Source organism: Cyclopterus lumpus, chromosome 10 (genome assembly GCF_009769545.1).
Source record: "Cyclopterus lumpus isolate fCycLum1 chromosome 10, fCycLum1.pri, whole genome shotgun sequence".
NCBI lineage: Eukaryota > Metazoa > Chordata > Actinopteri > Perciformes > Cyclopteridae > Cyclopterus > Cyclopterus lumpus.
In genome coordinates this window covers 14,996,299-15,016,585 of record NC_046975.1, presented here as the reverse complement: position 1 = coordinate 15,016,585, position 20,287 = coordinate 14,996,299, and the positions used below count along the sequence as shown (strand labels likewise).

Below are 20,287 nucleotides of genomic sequence, written 5' to 3'. Positions count from 1 at the left end.
GTTCCAGTAACAACAAGTTCGTAAAATAATATAATATAAATAATAATAAAGGCAATATTTGTAGTCCAAATAATAATAAAAACTAGTTTGTGTTTAAGAAAAGGTTTTCATTGTATGGCAGTCTGTTAACAGGTGTTTATTATTTTGTCCACTCTATTGATATCATTGAGGGTGTAGGCTAAATAGCAGAAACACCTGACCTGTATAATGTAATGAAATTCAACAGCACCTCGAGCTACATCCACCAAAATGATCATATATTTTTTAAGTTTAAGTTTGGGTATTTTCTTTACAGTGTACATACTGAGGACACCAAATTATAAATCATCAAATTAGAACATATCTATATGTATCTAATTATCTGTTTATATCTGTTTCTTGGTTAGGAACATCTCTCAAGAAATTTCGTGCACATCCTTTAGACCATTCCATCTTTTTCTTGGCACCTACTGGACAATAAACCTGTTCTACTTAATTTAAACCTTCCGGGGACTAATCAGGTTATTGTTATATTACCTGTATCTTAGTTTATTAGTTGGCACAATGGTAAAGTGAGGAGATCGACCACGTAGACACTAACTAAATAAATAAATGAATCCACTCACTACCACTAGATGTCGCTAGGGACGTTAGCTGTCAGTGTCGTTTTCCTTTTTCTAACGACGAAGAAGTCCCAACATCCGGCTCATAGCGCCCTTTCCATATATTTCTGTCCCTGAATTGGACAGAGAAATCAACAAAAAAGCTGTCACCGTTGCTCCCGTCGATGCCCCTCAAACGCGAGGAGGATTTGATGTAAAGGTTTAATGTTAAAAGACCAAACTATGTCTGTGGTGTTGGACGGGAGTCCGCTGAAAGCGATGCAGAGCTCACACACTCACAGCCCGCAGACTGCCCTGAGGTGAGTGGTAACGTCCACGGTCCGTGGAGAGGAAGCGGCTTATCTGACAGAACGAGTACATGTACCCTCTCAAGTCAGCTTAGTACATGTTATACTGAAGGAAAGTGGGCAAAGAATAGTGGGGGAGACCGTCATATGTTCCGACAGTATTCTTTAGAGCCAACTAATATTGAAAGTTACCGAATCAACAAAAGACGTCAGGTCGAACGTTACATTGAGTACTTTTCAGTTAATAGATTATTCATGTGTTCTATTAATGTTTTCTTTTAAATAACCTGACACGTGACAAGTTGTTGCATCCCCAAATTGTTGTTTTGTTTTAGTTTTATAGACATTTGTCCTGACCAACACCCAACAATTCTTTAAAATATATCAGTTGGAGCAAAGCTAGTATTTGTAGAGCACATGTTTTGTGTGTTTATTCTATAAAAGATTTTACACGTATAACATCAGTCATTTAGTGTATCGGATGTCAGAAGTAGTGGGAACATGCCCCAACTAAGAACGTAAGCATATTCAGGTTTCAACTGAAAAGCAGTCAATTCTGTTGAGTTGAATACAATGTACTTGAGCTTTTGTTCGATAAACTATTGAAATGATAAATAAATTATTAAGATAGATTAATAGACTTTTAGAACTATATATTTCATGGTACTTTAACTTTCTGATTGATCTTGAATATTATTGTTTGACACAACCCTGAAATATATCTTTCTCCGTCTGGTTAGTAGTGATGTTAATAGATCTTCATGTGGAGTCTGAATAAACCTTCCCTACTCACACACACAACTCTTTTCATTTATCATTCATTCATTCTCCTAATCATTTGCTTCAACTTCCCACTTTCCCCATCATGTTCACTCTTCTCCTCCAGCTCCCAGGAACTCTCCCAGGAGATCAAGTCCTTCATCAATGGCATTGACACTGTTCAGGGCCGGAAGCTCAGTGTCCGGGAACACGCCCGTTGTGCTGTGCGCCTGCTGCGCTCGGTCCCGGCCTGTCGAGGGGCGGTGCTGGAGCATCTGAGGGGTGTGTATGATGAGCATGTCTCTGCCTTCCTGTACAACCTGGAGACAGAGAGCGATGCCAGCTCCGCGGTCAGCGCCAACCTGGAGGACATCATACAGGTGTGATGACGCAAGGATTATAGCTTCTTATAAAACTAGTACCATTTCTTGAAAATCACAAAGAGATGAAAATAGTGAGCAGTCTGTAAAGATTAGAACATTACATTGTATTTATGGGTCCACAAGATTAACAGATCCAGATCCTGCTCAATCTCGCTAGCCTAGATGTCTTCCTGCATTCATAGAAAATAAATAATATATATATATATATATATATATATATATATATATATATATATATATATATATATATATATATATATATATATATATATGTATGTATAGTAATTATAATAATGGTTTGGAAAGTCCCCGGAAAATGGTATGAGTTATTTCTGTTTGTCTGTAGGAGGTTCATGGCGTACTGTCTGAGTTCATCTGTCTCAACCCCCGAGCCTGGGCCCCTCTGGTGTCCACCTGGGCTGTGGACTTGTTGGGCCAGCTGAGCAGCAAGCACGCCGGCCGCAGGGTGGCCCCCCACTCATCCAGTCTCAACGAGCTGCTCCAGCTCTGGATGTCCTGTGCTGCCACCCGGTCCCTCATGGAGGCCTACTCTCAGTGTTTGGCTGCCATGCTGGCCTGGTGCCCTGATGGGTGTGTGAATGCGCTGTTGGACACCTCAGTTCAGCACTCCCCACATTTTGATTGGGTGGTGGCTCACATCGGCTCCGCCTTCCCGGGTACTATAATCAGCCGAGTCTTGGCATGTGGACTCAAGGACTTCTGCTCTCATGGCGCTAAGGATCAAGGGCTAATGGTGATGGTCGGGGATAAAGGCAGTAGAGTGCCAAAGATTGGCTCAGTGGTGGGAATCCTTGGACACCTTGCAGTACACCACTCAGCCAGCATCAGAAAGGAGCTGCTCAGGATGTTTCAGGAAAGCCTGAGTCCGTCAAGTCCTCTATCTCCTACTTCATCCTCAACATCTTGGGAGAGTTCTCCTCAACATCGTCGTGCTGCAGTACCATTTCTGCTGCAGCTGGCTGCAATGTCCCCCAACCTTTTTGGTGCAGTGTCTGCGGAGCTTGTAGAGCTGCTACGCCCTCCTGTTCTGCTCCAGCTGCAGGCCTTGCTGCAAGGCCTTCCCAGAGAGGAACTGGATAACATGCTGGGGCTCGCGGTCCACCTTATAAGCCAGAGCCCATCAGGAGGATCCCGGGTCCTCCGTTTTCTGGCAGACACAGCAACTCCGGCCTCGGTCATCATCTCTGGGCCTACACCCTCCCCTCATGAAGGTGTCAGAGAAGGCTGTGATCGCCTCCTCCAGATGCTGCTACTGCATCTCCACAAACTGGTCTTCAACCGCTCAGATGGAGCCGAAGTCAACTCCCATCACCCGGCTTCCTCTCAACCCCAGCGGGTTATCCCCTTCTTGGAGGAGCTGCAGTCTCACGTAGGTGAGCTCTGTGCAGAGACACTGCGACTGGAAAGGAAGCGCCACCTCTGGCTGCACCAGTTGCTGTGTCTTCTGTCGGTATATGGAGGTCCCAGTGTTGCCACTGAGGCTCTCTGCCAGCTACTCACCCAGGCCCACAACCCAGAGGAGCTGGCTCTGGCCTGGCAGCTGCACACCACACTCTCCTCCTGCATGGCAGGACTCATTCCGGCCGCTGTTGCTCGCTGTGTAGCCCAGATCCATACACACACTCTGGGGCCCCGAAAGCTGAAGCAGCTGTTGCTTAACCTAGCTACAGTGATCCAGAGTCAGGATGAGGAGAGAAGAGGAGCAGCAGGTGTTCAGTCCTCCATGGCCATCCAGGTGGGCTCAGCGGTCTCAGGACACCTCCATGATTTTGGCCCACTCCTTCTCCATGGTGACTCTTCTGTATCTCATGCCACGGTGCGTCTCCTGTCCTGTAGCCCACTCCCACGCACATCCTCCCCAGCACACCTGCTCCTGCTCTCACGTGCTGCCGTCACTCATTTCTTTATGGCGCTGCGGAGAAGAGTAGAAGGAGGGAAGGTGGGGAGAGATGGGGGACAGGCAGCCGAGGCGGTGAACTGTTCAGTCCTGCTCCTGTCTCGTTTGGCAGCGTATTCTCCGCTCACTCTCAAAGCGGTACTTCAGCAGTTGGTTGAGGGATCCCTCCATAAAGGCAACGCTGGATTGTTTGGAGGGCAGATCGCAGACATGTCTGGTGCCCCTTTGCCCTCCCCATCTGTGTCTCCTGACATCGGAGCCTCGTTACTCGATATCAACTGTCGATTCGGTAACATCGTCAACTTCTCTGGCAGCGTGTGGTCTGTGTTTCATGCCGGGGTGATTGGCAAGGGGCTGAAGGTCCGCACTGATACACAGCTGCTGGACCCATCGGGCGTCATGCAGGTGTGTTGCACAATTTGTGAACTTTAGTTTTTTAGTAAGATGTGGCCAAATTTGGATGACATAAGATAAAATTGGAGCTGTCGATGTACAAAATAGGGAAGATATTTTTCCCTATGAATTAGGTCACGAATGCACATTTCAACTGTTTTCAAGTTGAAGTTGAAACTACATGTTCACTTAAACATTTGACAGGAAATTCATAACAAATGTATTGGGTGGAGCTAGAGCTATGTGGGTGGCCCACCCAAGTACATTCATTTATTATACACAATGCAAATCTAGAGAAATGTATAGAATTGTATCCTGCATGTGACTATTATCTCAACTATACCTGTAAATGATACTGTGATTATGTGTATTTAGTGTTTGATGTGCTGCAGCAGAAAAGACTTTCAATGTTTCATTGTGTTTCTTCTGTAGAACGTCCAGACTCTGCTGACTGTCGTAGTCCAGTGTTGCAGCTCTTCTGGTCTCAACGGCTCTATCAGCAGCTCACGGCTCTCACCACCATCTGAGCCAGACGAGCCGCTGCCTATCAACGCCGAGGCAGCCAAGGTTGTTGCAGTTACCTTGGTGGAAAACGTCTGTCCAGATGTGGCCAATGGTGAGCTGTCCTGGCCCCCGGAAGAGCATGCCCGCACCACGGTGGAGCGAGACATCCACATTCGACGTTGCTTTGAGGCCCACCCGGTGCTCTTCCCTCTGCTTCAGGTGGTGGCAGCTGGACGCCCGGCTCTCTGCTATTGCTCAGCTGTGCTCAGAGGCCTCCTGGCCACTCTGCTGGCCCATTGGGAGGCATCCCGTGAGATGTTGTCCACAGACTACCCGTGGCACCTCCAGGCCTCCTGCCTCCTGGTGTCTTGCATGGGAGAGGGCCAGCTCCTGCCTCCCATCCTGGCCAACGTCCACGAAGCCTTCCCCCACCTCACCCCCTTCGAGGTGAGGCTACTGCTCCTGGCTGTGTGGGAGTATGTGAGAGGCAATGGGCCCATGCCTCAGAAGTTTGTCTTCAGCTCAGAGAAGGGGCTGTTCTGCAGGGATTTCTCTCGGGACGGTGACGTGGCAAGATACGTGGCACCAATTCACAGTGTCCTGCATAAAAACATTGATAGATTGGGACATCTGTGCTGGCGGTTCCAGCTCTAAAGGGTTGTGTGTAGAGCAGGTAACAAGAAATAAAAAGTTGGTGTGTGTGTGTGTTTGTGTTATTTTCTCTAACTAGTTGTTTCTGTGACAAAGACAAGGGGACAAGACAAATGGCACACATGTATATTATGTTAATACAGAATTTGCTCCACACAAAACACAACCTTAATGTGTGATTTTGGTTGGAAAACACAATTTAACTCAGCTAATTCACTTTTACATTGTTTAGTTTTATTTTCAGATTGCATATGTTCTAAAATTGTGGTTACAAACATGCCTTCTATCTGTTATATGCCCCAAAACTGTTGTTTAAACCACTTTCAATAAATAATTTGGTCCTAAAATGTGTCTTGAATTGAAAAGTTAAAAAAACATTATACAACTGAACTTTGTGGTAATCACTTTAATTACCAGGATTTCATCATCATATATATATTACATACATTTTTTTATTTCAATAATATATATGTGAGGAAATAAAAAAAATAAAAGTGTATATATATATATTTTTTTAAATTATTTTCATATATATATATATATATTTTTTTATTATTTCCATATATATATTATATATATATATATTTATATATATATTATAAATAAATAATATAACGTTTCCAGAGGTGGATTGCGTTTGTCTGTACACGTGTTTCCACCATTTATATGTTATCCATTGGTTGGAAATCAACCCAGGATAAATGTGTGCACTTCAGGGACTGGAGCTTAGAGATGACGTGTCCGTCCCCTGAGGAGGTCACGTCGCTAAACACCGCCCCCCTCTTATCTTCAACCGCGAACTAGGTGTGAACGCCCCATTAATGTATATCCTCCTTTTATCACCAACCAGATAAAAGATAACCAGGATCAAGTGAAATCAAACTCCATACTGTATTTGTTGAAATCGTGTAATTGAATTCACATCTTTATTAGTTAAAAAAAAACAAAGTAAATATTTCTGTTACTATTTCACGATCTTTGTCACGGACTGAAGTGGGCGGAGTCAAGCGGGAGGATATCAAGATGGCCGCCTTCACTGAGAGGTAAGACAAAGCACGTCCGCCGTTACACCGCGGATTTGATATTTGATATATTATCAGCGCTCCGGAGGCCAGAGATTATATATATGTAGGTACACAACTAGGAGACATGTAAGCAAAAGTATTGTTTCAAAGTGTGACGGCATACATGGGGAATTACAACGTTTCTGGAAAAATCTCCATTTGAATTAAAGCTAACGGATTGACAGTGCGCAAGCAAGGTTAGCACGATATTACGATCGGATTATATTTCAAATTAACGACACCGCCACTGTCAGACATCAGACTTTAGTCCGTCTGTAAAAGACCGGCGCTTTATTGTAGTCAAATTAGTCATTTGTGCCTGTTTTCTGGTGTCTTTTCTTTCCAGAAATCCGATCGCAAACTAACTGAATGTATCGCACATAATGACATTAGCCGATACTTCAGCTAACTGTCTTCTGCCATCATTTCAAGAACACCGTACGCCTTTGGGAGAAATGTGAGGGCCGAAAATACGTCTTTATATGCAGACTCGGGCTCTAACGTTTAAAACGTGATTTCTGTCTACTGTTTAAAATGTTAATATATGCACGGTTTGGAGCTGCAGCATGACCAGGATACGGGACATGGGGTTTGCTGCCTGAGTTATTTTCAGATGCTGCCTTTCAGTTCAGCACACGTTTGATCAGCACAGAGATATTAAAGTCCGTTTGTGTGTGTCTGTTGAACCGTAACCCCTGTATACGTACTCACGTCCTGGGCAATTACTTGTGCATTATTCAACCTAATTATTTGGAAAGGTGACCATCTAAACTTTAGGTTGTCTCTGTAGGATGGCGCCTGTCTTGATGCTCTGGCTGGTGATGTCCCTCAGTGGGACGTGGGCTGTGGACAAGGGCAACTTCAAGACCTGTGACCAGAGTGCCTTCTGCAAGTGAGTGCAAATGGAGTTGCAATACAAGCACATAGTTACTGATTTATCATTGACTCTTTTCAAACATTTCCAAAAGGCGTCAGCGAGCGTTGAAGCCTGGTGAGTCACCCTATCGAGCCCTGCTGGAGACCATGGAGTTGACCAGCACCAGACTCACGCTGCAGCTGATCAATGACAACAATAAGGTAAACCGCACATTGAGAAGCAGTTCGCATAAAGAGAAATTATGGCTGCCATAAAGATAAGGGACTAACGGCATAACATCAAGTCTCGTTTGTACTTTAAATCATAAGAGCTGTGATTTAGAATTTTTTTAACTGTTTGTAAAATTATAAATATGCCCATATGTGAAGCCTGTTATTATGAAAACCCAAGTTACCAGTTTCCCTTCTTTGTAGTATTTAGTCCAAATGCCTAATATGGCAAACTGAGTGGAATGCCAAAAAACTGTCCCTTGCCTGTACCCGTTTTCCAATTTCTGGCTTTGCTGTAGTGTTTGAGACTATAATGAAATTCTTCTGCACCCTCTTTTGCTTTTCCTCATTCTCCTCTGTGGACCCCTCTACCGCTCTCTCTTTCTGCATTTGTCTCTCAGGTGCATCTGTTGCTTGAGCTCTACCGTCTCCAGGGGAACATAACACGGGTGAAGATTAACGAGCTGAAGCCGCTGAAGCCTCGCTATGAGGTCCCAGACGTGCTCATCAGGGAGCCGTCTACAGAGCCGTAAGTCTCCCATGGGTGTTACTGACTGTGTAGGGTGGCTAGATGTTTTGATATAACTGAATCAAGCTGAAAAAGCTAAATATACACCTTTTGTGTGCTGTCTTGCCATTTTCATTTTTATTCATTTAGCCCAAAATCAGAAATTTGTCTTGCATGTTCTATTCAGCTCAGAAACTGGCCATAAAAAGCATTATCATCTTCCAGGACTGTACAATATGGAAAAAGAGAATGATAATTTAGAACTTTTTTCAGTCATGTTATTTTTACATGTCACAGAAAGCAGAAGTGTAAATAATAAAATTATTGATGATTGTATTCCAATTAGCTGCTTCAGTTTCAGGGTCCTGCAACTTGAATAGAACAGAGCCATTGTTAATCGTATTAATACCTGTGCCCATAGGCATGTCTGAATTAATTAACACCTAATGAATAATTACACATCAAGAATATTTTATATATTATGGAAACAAAACTATCAGCGTTCCACTGAAGGTTGAAGCATGTACCCAGGGTGACATTCTTCCAGTAAAACAAGATGAAAAACAGCCAGCATTTTTCAGATAATTGCTTTCTCTCAGAATCTCATTTCAAATACATTTCCATCCTTGAAGTTTAGTTTTGCTTCATTTGCATTTAATAAGACAACCCTACATCATTTAGATATAGATAGAATAGATAGTAATTGAATTCTTACATTTTTCAGCCTCACTTTTGTTTTTCTGAACCAAATTCTCTCTTTAATTTCACCTCCTTTCTTTCTCGCTCTCTCAGCCTGTCGCTCCTGTCTCAGGACGAGAACGGGGTGGTGCTGTCACTGGGGTCGGAGTCTCAGAGGGTCATCGTCAGTGCCCGGCCCTTTCGGTTGGACATCATGGAAGGGCGAGACGTGCTGATGTCTCTAAACTCGCGCGGCCTGCTGGCCTTTGAGCAGCTGAGGATGCGCAAGGACACGTGAGAAACCACACATGCATTCACATTTACAAATGCTAGCCCTCTTTTTTCAATCCACATCCTCACTCAATGGATGATTTCGATTTTTGTTCCCATGAAATGGTTTGTTTTTTTAAGTATTGTCTCTGACTCGTTGTTCTGTCCTCTTCTCCCTATCATCCTAGTTTCTCCTATAAAGTAACTAGCACAGTGGCTAGCGTGTGGGATAATATCAAGAGGGTATTCTCTAGGTAAAGACCCTTAAGATTTGTAAGTGTGTATTCTGTTCCTTGTGCTAATGCTGCCAACAGTGACAAAAATTATAGGAACTCCCATCACACCAAATACAGTGTGACTGAGCGTGTGCATGTCGGTGTTTAATTCGATTAATAATTAAAGGATGAGTCTAGCCTCCTGTTATCATCCTCCATGTTTTTAAAAAATCATTAAAACTAATGATTAAATAATTGCCACTTAAGATGTCGATTTTTCATCTCATTTCATGAAACAAAGAAAAAATCATCCCGATCATTAAAAAATACATTCATCTGAATGATGTAGGGTCTGTTGTACCATCCAGTGATTTGATTGTCTTGTCGGATCAGTGACCATTTAAATGAACTTTCTATGTAGTGTCAATCTAGCAAATCTAACTCTAACATTATAACTGCATGACTGACTGTGTCGCTTGCTCATCTCATGTTGAGAGCTAAATTCGATAGATGAAATATAATAGTGGCAGCAGGTGTGCACCAGTTTAGAAGGGATATAAAAGTAAAACTTTTTTGTCTTCACACACATAGTAGTGTTAGTCCCACTAGATAGTTGGTGTCTTATTTTCCAGTACGGCACCCTAGTTCCCAAACCCAACAGCAACATCTCTCTTTGTGGTTATACTTCAGTTTGCATTTTAGTTAAAAGTTTTCAAAACTGCTTCTTTTGAGCTCTAAACCATACACTAATTTTGCGGAAAGACAGCTTTTGTAGGCACCTTCATAATTGTTGTGTTTGTGGTGCATTGAGACAGTCGCGCACAGATTTCTTTTTTCGGGAAGGTTGCAATTTAAGATGGAGGCTCAATCAATAAATGAGGGTTGAGCGAAACTGTACAATACCAAATCATCATATTGAGACCAAACGGAACAAAAACACTTTCTGGTTCAGCTGCATCAAATTTTTATTTTTTTTTGGTCCGTAATAGGTCTGTTGATGTTAGTGTAAAAATGCTTTAGTAGTCGAGTACTCTACAAACCCCCCACTCACTCACCTCTTGCGGAGCAACACAGGCTGTGCAACACACAAGCCTTGTTTTTCTGCTGAAATGTGAATACGGCGTACTAGACTTTCAAAAATATTTGTTTGCACCACTGCCTCTTGCGTGTGCGCTGCTGCAGATCATGCACATCCACAGCTGTATGTCAATACAAAATGTCAGTGTAATACTATGGCCTTGATTGCACCATGGTGTACTGGGGATCCACTGGATACCAGTTGGTTCTGTAAGGAGCTTTGCGTCTGTTACAAGCAGCCGCCTCTAAAGATCCAGTCCCATTATGCCTAGCTTGAAATAGCCACAAGGTAGGGAGTTGCTCAGTCCCCTTTGTCATTAAAGTTAAGTCAATCCTTGTTAAGTCCTTGTAGGTTATTTGCTAGTTGTCAATGTGGAGTCGGGGAGTATTCACCAACCTCCCAGTTTGTATGTATTTTCCTTTTTATCATGGTTTAATTATAACCCTATATATTCTCCCAAGATGGCATGACTATTCCAAAGTGACACATCTTTATCTTTCCTGTAACTCCTCCCTCCACGCTTTGTGCCATGGAGCAGTCAGGTAGACCCAGAGGGCGAGAAGAAAGAGGAGGCTGATCTGGCAAACCAGGCAGAGGTACGACACACTAAAATAACCTTTCTGTTACACTTCCTCTCCATTTTAAGCGCACCATTGCTGTGCGGTATCTTCTCTTGTAAGTGATGTCACTGTTCTTCCTGTTTGCCTGCCAGAAAGCAAAAGAAGAGGAAGAGAAAGTAGAAGATGGGATGTGGGAGGAAACGTTTAAATCGCACTCAGACAGCAAACCTAATGGTAATCATTTCAGTTAGTTAATTCAGTTGGATGAATTACTGTTGCCATAATACCTGCATTAAGGATTAACTCGCCTCAAACTGAAAATGTGTTGATCTTGCCTCAAAGGTCCATCTGCTATTAGTTTAGACTTTTCATTGCCGGGTGTTGAGCACGTCTACGGCATCCCAGAACACGCAGACACCCTCAGGCTCAAAACAACAGAGTGAGTGGCAACAACAAGTCATGTACAGTGGGTTGGTGTGATCTTCTCTGCATTGGATCAAGCTCGAGTGTGTATTTTTCTGTTTCAGTAATGGAGATCCATATCGTCTCTATAACTTGGATGTGTTCCAGTACGAGCTGTACAACCCTATGGCCCTTTATGGCGCTGTCCCAGTCATGTTGGCCCATAACGCCCAGCGAACCACAGGCATCTTCTGGCTCAATGCTGCTGAGACCTGGGTGGATATCAGCTCCAACACAGCTGGAAAGGTATGTCCCTTTTTTCTTTTTCCTTAGTGCCTGGGACTTGGGCCAGCAGTGAATTTCTGCTGCACCAAAGCTCAGTGCTTCACTCACTCACTTTTGTCTCTTTCCAGACCGTGTTTGGAAAAATGTTGGATTACGTTCAAGGCTCTAGCGAGACTCCACAGACAGATGTGCGTTGGATCTCTGAAAGCGGCATAATTGATGTCTTCATCATGCTTGGGCCAACACCAAAAGATGTCTTCTCTCAGTATGCCTCCCTTACAGGTAGGAAGCATGCTTTATTTCCCATGTGTTCTCAGGTCAGGACTCAAGAGTGCTTCCTGTAGTTTAGGTTGGCTGAACAAGTATCACTTTCAATGCATATTCTGAATACTAAAGTTAGAGGATCTGTTTTCTCAATTTGACCTATTAGTTCCTGGGACTTGAGCCAGCATTGAATGTCTGCTGCAGATGACAGAACTTTGACTCTTTAAATAAAGATAAACAATTCATTTGTTGATTTACAGCTAGCTGTTTCACTTAAATCAAGTTTAATTATCACAAAAAAATTACCGTTACTAAATAGCGCTGACGGTTCAGACATTAATCACAAATGCATTGGCTTAGTTTTCATCAAGAATTTGTCAAATTAACTTATTTCTCTCTGTATCCATTAAAGATAAAGTCAAGATCAAGTTGGATGTTTTACAACCTAATACCAGTCTGGTTATCTACTTAGCCAAATAATCTGCTTACCCAGTCTCAGTTCCTCTCATGTCTTCTTACCTCCTGCTACTGTCGTCCATCAGGCACCCAGTCCTTCCCTCCCGAAGCAGCTGTGGGCTACCACCAGTGCCGCTGGAACTACAACGACCAGGAGGACGTGACTTCAGTGGATGCAGGCTTTGACGAGCACAACATCCCTTATGATTACATCTGGCTTGACATTGAACACACGGATGGCAAGCGCTACTTCACCTGGGATCCACACAAGTTTGCAACACCAAAGGAAATGCTGCAGGGTCTCATGGACAAGAAACGCAAGGTACATAATATAAATAATCCAACATCACAGTCCCAGCAGATTATATTAGGATCCACTATTTCGTTTTTTTTGCCAGAAGTTCTCCAGTGTCCATTTTACTTTCAATTTCATTTTTTTTATAGATGGTGGCCATTGTGGACCCTCATATCAAAGTAGACAGCAACTACAAGATCCATAATGAAATCCGAAATCGGGCTTTCTATATCAAGAACAAAGATGGTGGAGACTACGAGGGCTGGTGCTGGCCTGGTAAGAGACTGACAACTTTGCATCATTTACCAGAAAATGTTTAACAATGCATTTGTAACTAGAACGGGCACTCGGTAGAGCGCATACCTTCGCCGCAGCCACTTTTTGGTATCATGTCGTATATCACAAGATCGGGCATTGAATTCTGAACATTTTGGCATTAGTTGCATGCCAATTGGATAAAAATGTACCGCATTATGATAAAAATAAGATTTTGACCTTTTCTTGACCTTTGACCCGATCGCTCCCAAAATCTAATCAAATGGTCCCCGGATAACAGCCAATCATCCCACCAAATTTCATGCGATTCGGTTTAATACTTTTTGAGTTATGCGAATAACAAACAGACATATTTACAAATAAATACACAGCGATCAAAACATAACCTCCGCAAAAGTATTTTGCGAAGGTAATAAATTCTTCATGAACTAGCTCGTCGATGAGACTCATTGACATTGATCGTGACATGTTGCTCAGTGTACAGAGATTACTACAATTTAATATTTCTCTCATTCCTTTCTCTGCTTCGGATGATGTCCTTTAGGTAGTGCCGGCTATCCTGACTTCACTCGTGCCGACATGAGGGACTGGTGGGCCAGCATGTTTGCCTACGATCAGTATGAGGTGAGTTTGAAGCACACTCGTCTCTCTGTTGCTCAGCTAAAGTCAAACAGGTCACTAATCTGTAACTATGTGCAAGTGAGATATTGACGTTTTAGCATGTTGGCTCTTGCAGTATGCTAGTTTTTTATTAAAAAAATGGCAATGATTTAAAACACACAAAATTGATAAACTTTCAACCTTTTTTATTTAACCGGTAAAGGTCGCATGCTCTTTTTCTGCAAAACCCAGTGACTTAAAAATAATCTCACCTGGGAACTGCCAACCACAACCCCACTTTTGTTCTGTTGGCCACTGACTCACCGGTTTATCGACTTTGTTCGTGGATTTAAAACGGCCCTTTTCCAATAATATAGTTTTTCTGGCTCCAACACTTGCATCTGTCCGCTCCAGGGTTCCATGGAGAACCTGTATACATGGAACGACATGAATGAGCCGTCGGTCTTTAACGGGCCAGAGGTGACCATGCACAAGGACGCGGTGCACGGAGCCTGGGAGCACCGAGACGTGCACAACTTGTATGGTTTCTATGTGGTGAGTGCACAATATCCGTCATTGGCTTAATGTTAAAGACTGAACGTTTTCATCCTCATGGTTTTCAGTGTTCATGCATGTATGTAACTACTGTAGTTGATTTATCTCAGAAAATTACTGCAGAACTTAATTTTCTATTTGTATTTAAGAATGACAAATCCCACAAATATACCATTAGAACAGAGTGATAAACCCAAATCAATGTTTTAGTCAAATATAATGCCCCCTAGTGGCTTGTGACTTTAGACAGATAAAGATATACCTCTGTACTTTTCCTTGATGCTATGCTACCTTTTTCCAGCAGTGACATTGAAATCTGGGGCATTGTGGTTTTTAATTAATCTTTTTGACATCATTATACTGTCATAGTTCCCAAATGGCTTTGAAACTGTACCAAACAATACACATAAGATGCTATGGGCAAAAACTATCACTGATTATCATGTGTACAACTTGCAGCAAATGGCCACAGCGCAGGGTCTGATCCGGAGGTCAGGGGGAGTTGAGCGACCGTTTGTCCTGACCAGAGCCTTCTTTGCTGGGTCACAGCGCTACGGTAAGCCCTTTACGGATTCTACTTTTCTTTCTTCCTTCTAGAAATCTTTCATGGCAGGTTATTTTAGCCACCGGACCTTGACGTGCGTTTGTGTCTGTAGGTGCTGTGTGGACGGGAGATAATGCTGCTGAGTGGGACCATCTGAAGATCTCGATCCCCATGTGTCTGAGTCTGGGCCTGGTTGGAATCTCTTTCTGCGGCGGTGAGTTTGTCCCTTCAGTCGGTGTTAACTGACCTTGACTTGACAATAATATCACCCAAAAGATATTCTGAGAAATGTTGTGGCTGACTTTTGAAACAGTTGTTTTGTTTGTATTTTAAGTATATGTAAAAAGATTTTACAATACAATTTATACTATTTCCTCATGGTTAAATCGTTGTATACACCGGTAGGTACTAGTCTAGAATTTGGACGTATCCTCATAATGTTTCATAACATGTTATTAAATATACCCGTAAAATCAAACTGTCAAATGGAAACTAGCGCTATGCAGAAATGTGTATTAAAGGCGTTATAATTAAATAACCAGAGCCTACATTAGCTGCCAGTCACATGACTTTAGCAGTTAAGGATGGATGCTGAAAAAAGAAGTGCATTTAATCGGTGTTTTGAAAATAATTTGACTTGTCAATGCACCTGCATTAAATAAAGTTGATTTATTACGAGAAAGTTACAAATTCCCCTCCGGTTCCAACCATTGGCTCTAAGGAGTGAAGATTGAGGTGGTTCTTTTTATTTATGTCACCCTCTGACACTAGTACTGACCTCATCTGTCTCACAGCTGACGTTGGTGGTTTCTTCAAGTCTCCGAGCACCGAGCTGCTGGTGCGTTGGTACCAGACTGGAGCGTACCAGCCGTTCTTCAGGGCCCACGCCCACCTGGACACCCCCCGCCGAGAGCCCTGGCTGTTTGGTCCGGAAAACACGGCACTGATCCGTGAAGCGGTACGCCAGCGCTACACCCTGCTGCCCTACTGGTACCAGCAGTTCTACCACTCACACCGCACAGGACAGCCCATCATGAGGTGAGGACAGGGCAGGGAACAGTGGTGAGGATTTTATACAGGAAAGATTAAATAATCGTTCAAATGAACGGAAACTATATGTTACCTAATCTGACTTATTATGCATAATATCCCAATGTACAGAAATACTTCATATTGTTTGTTTAAATTCACTGCAGATTTCAGTCATTTGCTTTGTTGCAGATGAAAATATTTTAAATCTCTTTCAGACCACTGTGGGTGGAGTATCCTCAGGATCCTGCTACGTTCGCTCTGGATGACGAGTTCTTGATCGGTAAGATGGCGCAAGACGACAAGCATTTTACTTTTAGGTGTGCCTGAAGTAAGCACAGGGGCTTCCTTTTGTTATAGTCTTAGCAGAACTTACATGATGTGCTCTGCCTAGTTTGATCAAATCCATCATTAGATCTATTTGTAGCTTTAGTTTTTAATTCCGTGTCTGGAGGTGAAAGTGCCTTCCAACTATTTAGCGATTTTAATTATAGAATCTCTGCTCAGTTGTCCAAATCGTCACAGCCGGAGAACAGGACAAACGAGAATGATAACTTGAAATTAATTGTTACAGCAAGACGGGTGTGGTTTAAAGCGATTATCATATCCACTGACGCTACTTAATGCTTCAGGGAGAGACTTGTTGGTGCACCCAGTCACTGAGGAAGGAGCGAGGGGAGTCACCGCCTACCTACCTGGTAAAGACGAGGTAAGAGGAAGAAACATGGAAGCGTTGACACACATTACAATGACTATCTTTCTGTTGTGTTCAGGCTGAAGCTCAGTGTTGGAATGTAATGGTTCTGTCAAGAAAAGGTCTTCTTATAGGACATGACGGCTGATTCAGGTGTCGTTGGTGATGAAGAAAGCTCATCTTAACTTGTGTTCCTCAGGTTTGGTTTGATGTCCACACCTTCCAAAAGCACAACGGGGCCCAGAACCTTTACATCCCTGTCACCATAAGTTCTGTAAGTTCTGTCCACATTCTTTTAATGGTTAGTATTTTCCTCATATCCTCTGCTGTTAATATGGAGCGTTCTGTCTTCGTTTCAGATCCCCGTGTTTCAGCGTGGCGGCTCCATTATTCCCAGGAAGAGTCGGGTTCGCAGGTCCTCCACCTGCATGATGCAGGATCCTTACACTTTATATGTGGCTCTTAACCCCCAGGTAACTCAAACGTTCATCCCCCAAAGACGGCTCCAAGACACAACTCTCAGCCGCTGTGGGTTTTTTGGTTTGGTTATTTACTTACGTACATTTGGAAATTTACACCGCTGCTTTGTCATAAAATGAAGGAAAAAAATATTATTTAAAAAGAACCATTCAGTTAACATTATAAATCATGTGCATCCACATAACAAGAAAAAGACTTAAAGATAGAAAATAAATAAATAAAAACACCTTTCAAGAAACGCATGTTAGTTTTGGCCAAATTCACAATTCAATCAGTACATCGGTTTAGAAATATTTCTGTTTTGCATCATTAATCTGTCTTGCCATTGTTGGATGCAGTGGTGTTTGAGCCAATATTTCCATTTCAGGGATCGCTCCTATAATGTGAAACAATGGATCTAGTTAAATGTTCATCTCCTGCTGTTCTGACATGTTGCATTGTCCAACTTGGTGTTTTGACTGTTTCTTTGACAGAGAACTGCAGAGGGAGAGCTCTACATAGATGATGGCCACACCTTCAACTATGAAAAGAAGGAGTTCATTCACAGAAAGCTCTTCTTTGCCAACAACATGCTCTCTTCTGAGTGAGTGATCAATATTCTCCTGCTTCATTTTAAGCAAAAATCAACTCTCAAATAGATATTTTTATAGTTGGATATTTAAATACAGATCAGATCTTTAATACAGATATGACACTGTAAAACATTTACGAGTTGTTTTAGCATCAAGTAATTGTGTTGTACAGATATTAAGTCCATGTCTCTGCTCGGTTCACAGGAACCTGGCTCCAGATGCCCAGTTTTCCACCCGCTCCTGGTTTGAACGAATCGTCATACTGGGAGCCAGTAAGCCTAGCAAGGTTACCCTCAAGACTGCTGGTGAGTGCAATATTAAATTACGCCGGGTGTAACTAAGTGTGATTTATTTCACTTTAGCTGCCGTAACCTGGAGGTCGTTTTGTACCCTCAGAATTAGAGATCTTATCGTCCATGTTTTTTAAAGATTGGCTACGTGAGGGATGAGATTTGCGTACCCTTTTTTTTTTCTCTCATCCCGTCTCTCGTTGTGTTTTGCAGATGGTCAGGAGAGCCAGCTAGAGTTTGACTTTGATGCCTCCATGTCGGTGTTGACGCTTCGTAAGCCCAGCATGAACGCAGGGTTAGACTGGAACGTGATGCTTCAGTAACCATGGAGAGAGGAGAAATTGACTGAAATGGATTGAATATGAGAGCGGAGACGCAAGGTGCCGATGAACAAGACAACAGGGTGGCCATCATGGAAAATAAAGGACAAACACATTGAATACACAGTTTACACACACTCACAAAACCTGTCAGTCGAACTGAGCCACGTAACGTCGCTGCCATGTCCCTCTTGTTTTCAGTCACACTGTAATACCTAACAACAAAGGAGATTACTAATAGATAGATAATTATGTTTGTCACATTTACAAATAGATAACAATTGAGAAAAATGTAATTAATCTTTTGGGTAAAGAAAGAAAACATTCAGGCACACTTTTTGTATTGTCCAATTTGTTGCCTCAGAAGAAAGATCACTGAGGGATTGTTTGCTATTCAAATGAAGGTTCACATTCAAAGCACACGCTCCACCTGCTGGTGATTCCCCTTCTCGGTTTTTGACTTGATACTCTTCAGCAGAGCATTTCAATCAGCTCGGAGCTCGACCTTCTGTACTGGTGCCACATTTCATGTATTTTGGTGGCATGCCAACAATCAGCTGTGTGGCTCTACACTTAACTTTGTTAAACTGCTGCACAGAGAGATTTTCAGCGGTGGGGAATCACTTCAGGGGACTGAACCACTGATGTTTGCGGATCATCTTGTTGACATGCTTTCTTTTATTTTATTGAGTGCTTTCCCAGCTTTGTTTACTAGATTGTTTTTAATGCACTTGAGGAAGAGTGAGAACTTTAAAAGTTGTTTAGATTTTCATGTGTTTCTAGATGTCAAGATCATCCAGGATTTCCAGTGTGTCATTTGGATCTTAATGAATGGTGCAAATCTAATATTTTGAATGGGGTGTTTCCCTAGAACATTTTCATTTATAGCCTTTTGATTTACACAATAAATCAATCCTAAATGCACACAGATCACTCATAAATATTCAAATGATTCTCTGGAGACTGGATTGTTAAATCATTGGACCTTTTAGGGGTTTTGTTATGAATTTGTCTTTGTTTTATGATCATTAATGTACATGTTGCTGCAATTTTGTTGGTGATGGCTTAAATTGGTGGAAATGTAAGTGAAGGAACAAACTCAAAGTTGTCATGTACTAAAAGATAAGACCAAGTAAAAATAAAGTTGACCAAATGTAAAAAGTCATTTTTGTTTTTGTCGTCTTGCCTAAAACTTTTCTGTAATTTCAAAGCCAAGTAGAGTCTCACATTCAAGGAATTAAATTGTATGTATTGGTACATAGACAAGAAACACATACAGAAAATATTTCATTAAAATATATATATATATATATATATTGTTGTACAATGTCAAAATATTTTTAAGGGGATGTGCAAATGTTTACAATATTAAGAATGGAAAGAATAAGTACATTTAATGACAGGTTTTATTTTGGACAGGACTGGATTTTATTCATATTGGTTTGGGTGTATTTCACTTTCTTTTTTTCTTTTTTAAACCAGATTTGTTTCAAAGAGATTTTGGACACTGGCTACGTGGAGATTTAAGGTGTGTTAAGAAAGAAAAAAAATCCCAAAACGATTATTTGACCCTTTCACGGGACGATAAAACAAGACATACCACAACCTAACTAGCTTTGCTGAAATCAAATAAAAAAAGTTAATTTAAAGTAAATATAACGTCCATAAGGTGATCAAGATCGAAGGTGCCAGCTTATCAGGACTCATTTGCATCTCTAAACACAGGCCCTCTTTAAACATTGGCTGTGCACATAGTTTCTTAGTTGCAGAAATTTGAAAAGGAGTTTAAGGGAAGTCTTTTTTTTCACATTTGCCTTTTAGCTTGCAAATAAGAGGCAAACAGTTCATGCACAATTGTTCAATTATTTGTATGACAAATCATGTTTTAACCCTTTCTTATGAACAGAATCAGAAATAGTACATCCATATAACATTTAGAACCTGAACAGCACTACAAATGTAACATGTTTTTAGTAGAAATCTACATTTGTGATTTAGTAATAAGTAAATATATATGTATATGTGTGTGTGTGTGTTTCAAATAAACAAGAAAGTACTTTAAATCTTGAATACATCTTAATTAAATACTACAACCAAGGTGCAAAAACAACGGGTTATGTTTTTTGTATGTTTAAAGTATTGTACAATAAAAATATCAAACGTTAAAAAATAAGAAAACAAAGCAATGCAGTCAACCTCAAACTGCATGAGGGAGATGTAACTAACATATATTACACAACGCTTATATAACAAGGTATTCTTTCGATTA

At 41.7% G+C, this 20,287-nt stretch overlaps 2 protein-coding genes across 5 annotated transcripts; both read left to right on the top strand.

Annotated features, from left to right (window-relative positions):
- Positions 1-70: 70 nt before the first annotated feature.
- Positions 71-5,839, top strand: ints5 (integrator complex subunit 5). Its single transcript, XM_034543207.1, has 4 exons — positions 71-901; positions 1,776-2,028; positions 2,378-4,354; positions 4,775-5,839. The coding sequence occupies exons 1-4, from the start codon at positions 807-809 to the stop codon at positions 5,498-5,500; spliced, it is 3,051 nt and encodes a 1,016-aa protein (XP_034399098.1). The 5' UTR covers positions 71-806; the 3' UTR covers positions 5,501-5,839.
- A 446-nt stretch (positions 5,840-6,285) lies between these two features.
- ganab (glucosidase, alpha; neutral AB) lies at positions 6,286-19,183 on the top strand. Of its 4 annotated transcripts, none has more exons than XM_034543134.1 (25): positions 6,286-6,540; positions 7,352-7,453; positions 7,530-7,638; positions 8,049-8,176; positions 8,948-9,127; positions 9,292-9,357; positions 10,935-10,992; positions 11,109-11,190; positions 11,299-11,395; positions 11,484-11,664; positions 11,772-11,925; positions 12,450-12,685; positions 12,808-12,934; positions 13,479-13,558; positions 13,949-14,089; positions 14,549-14,645; positions 14,746-14,847; positions 15,428-15,671; positions 15,881-15,945; positions 16,295-16,371; positions 16,556-16,630; positions 16,716-16,829; positions 17,310-17,419; positions 17,613-17,713; positions 17,912-19,183. In XM_034543134.1, exons 1-25 carry the CDS (start codon positions 6,521-6,523, stop codon positions 18,019-18,021), a joined length of 2,856 nt encoding a protein of 951 aa, XP_034399025.1. In that variant the 5' UTR covers positions 6,286-6,520; the 3' UTR covers positions 18,022-19,183. The 4 variants fall into 4 exon arrangements, with proteins under 4 accessions (XP_034399025.1, XP_034399028.1, XP_034399026.1 ...); XM_034543135.1 differs by lacking the exon at positions 6,286-6,540 and adding an exon at positions 6,560-6,625; XM_034543136.1 differs by lacking the exon at positions 6,286-6,540 and adding an exon at positions 6,628-6,648.
- Positions 19,184-20,287: the final 1,104 nt, after the last annotated feature.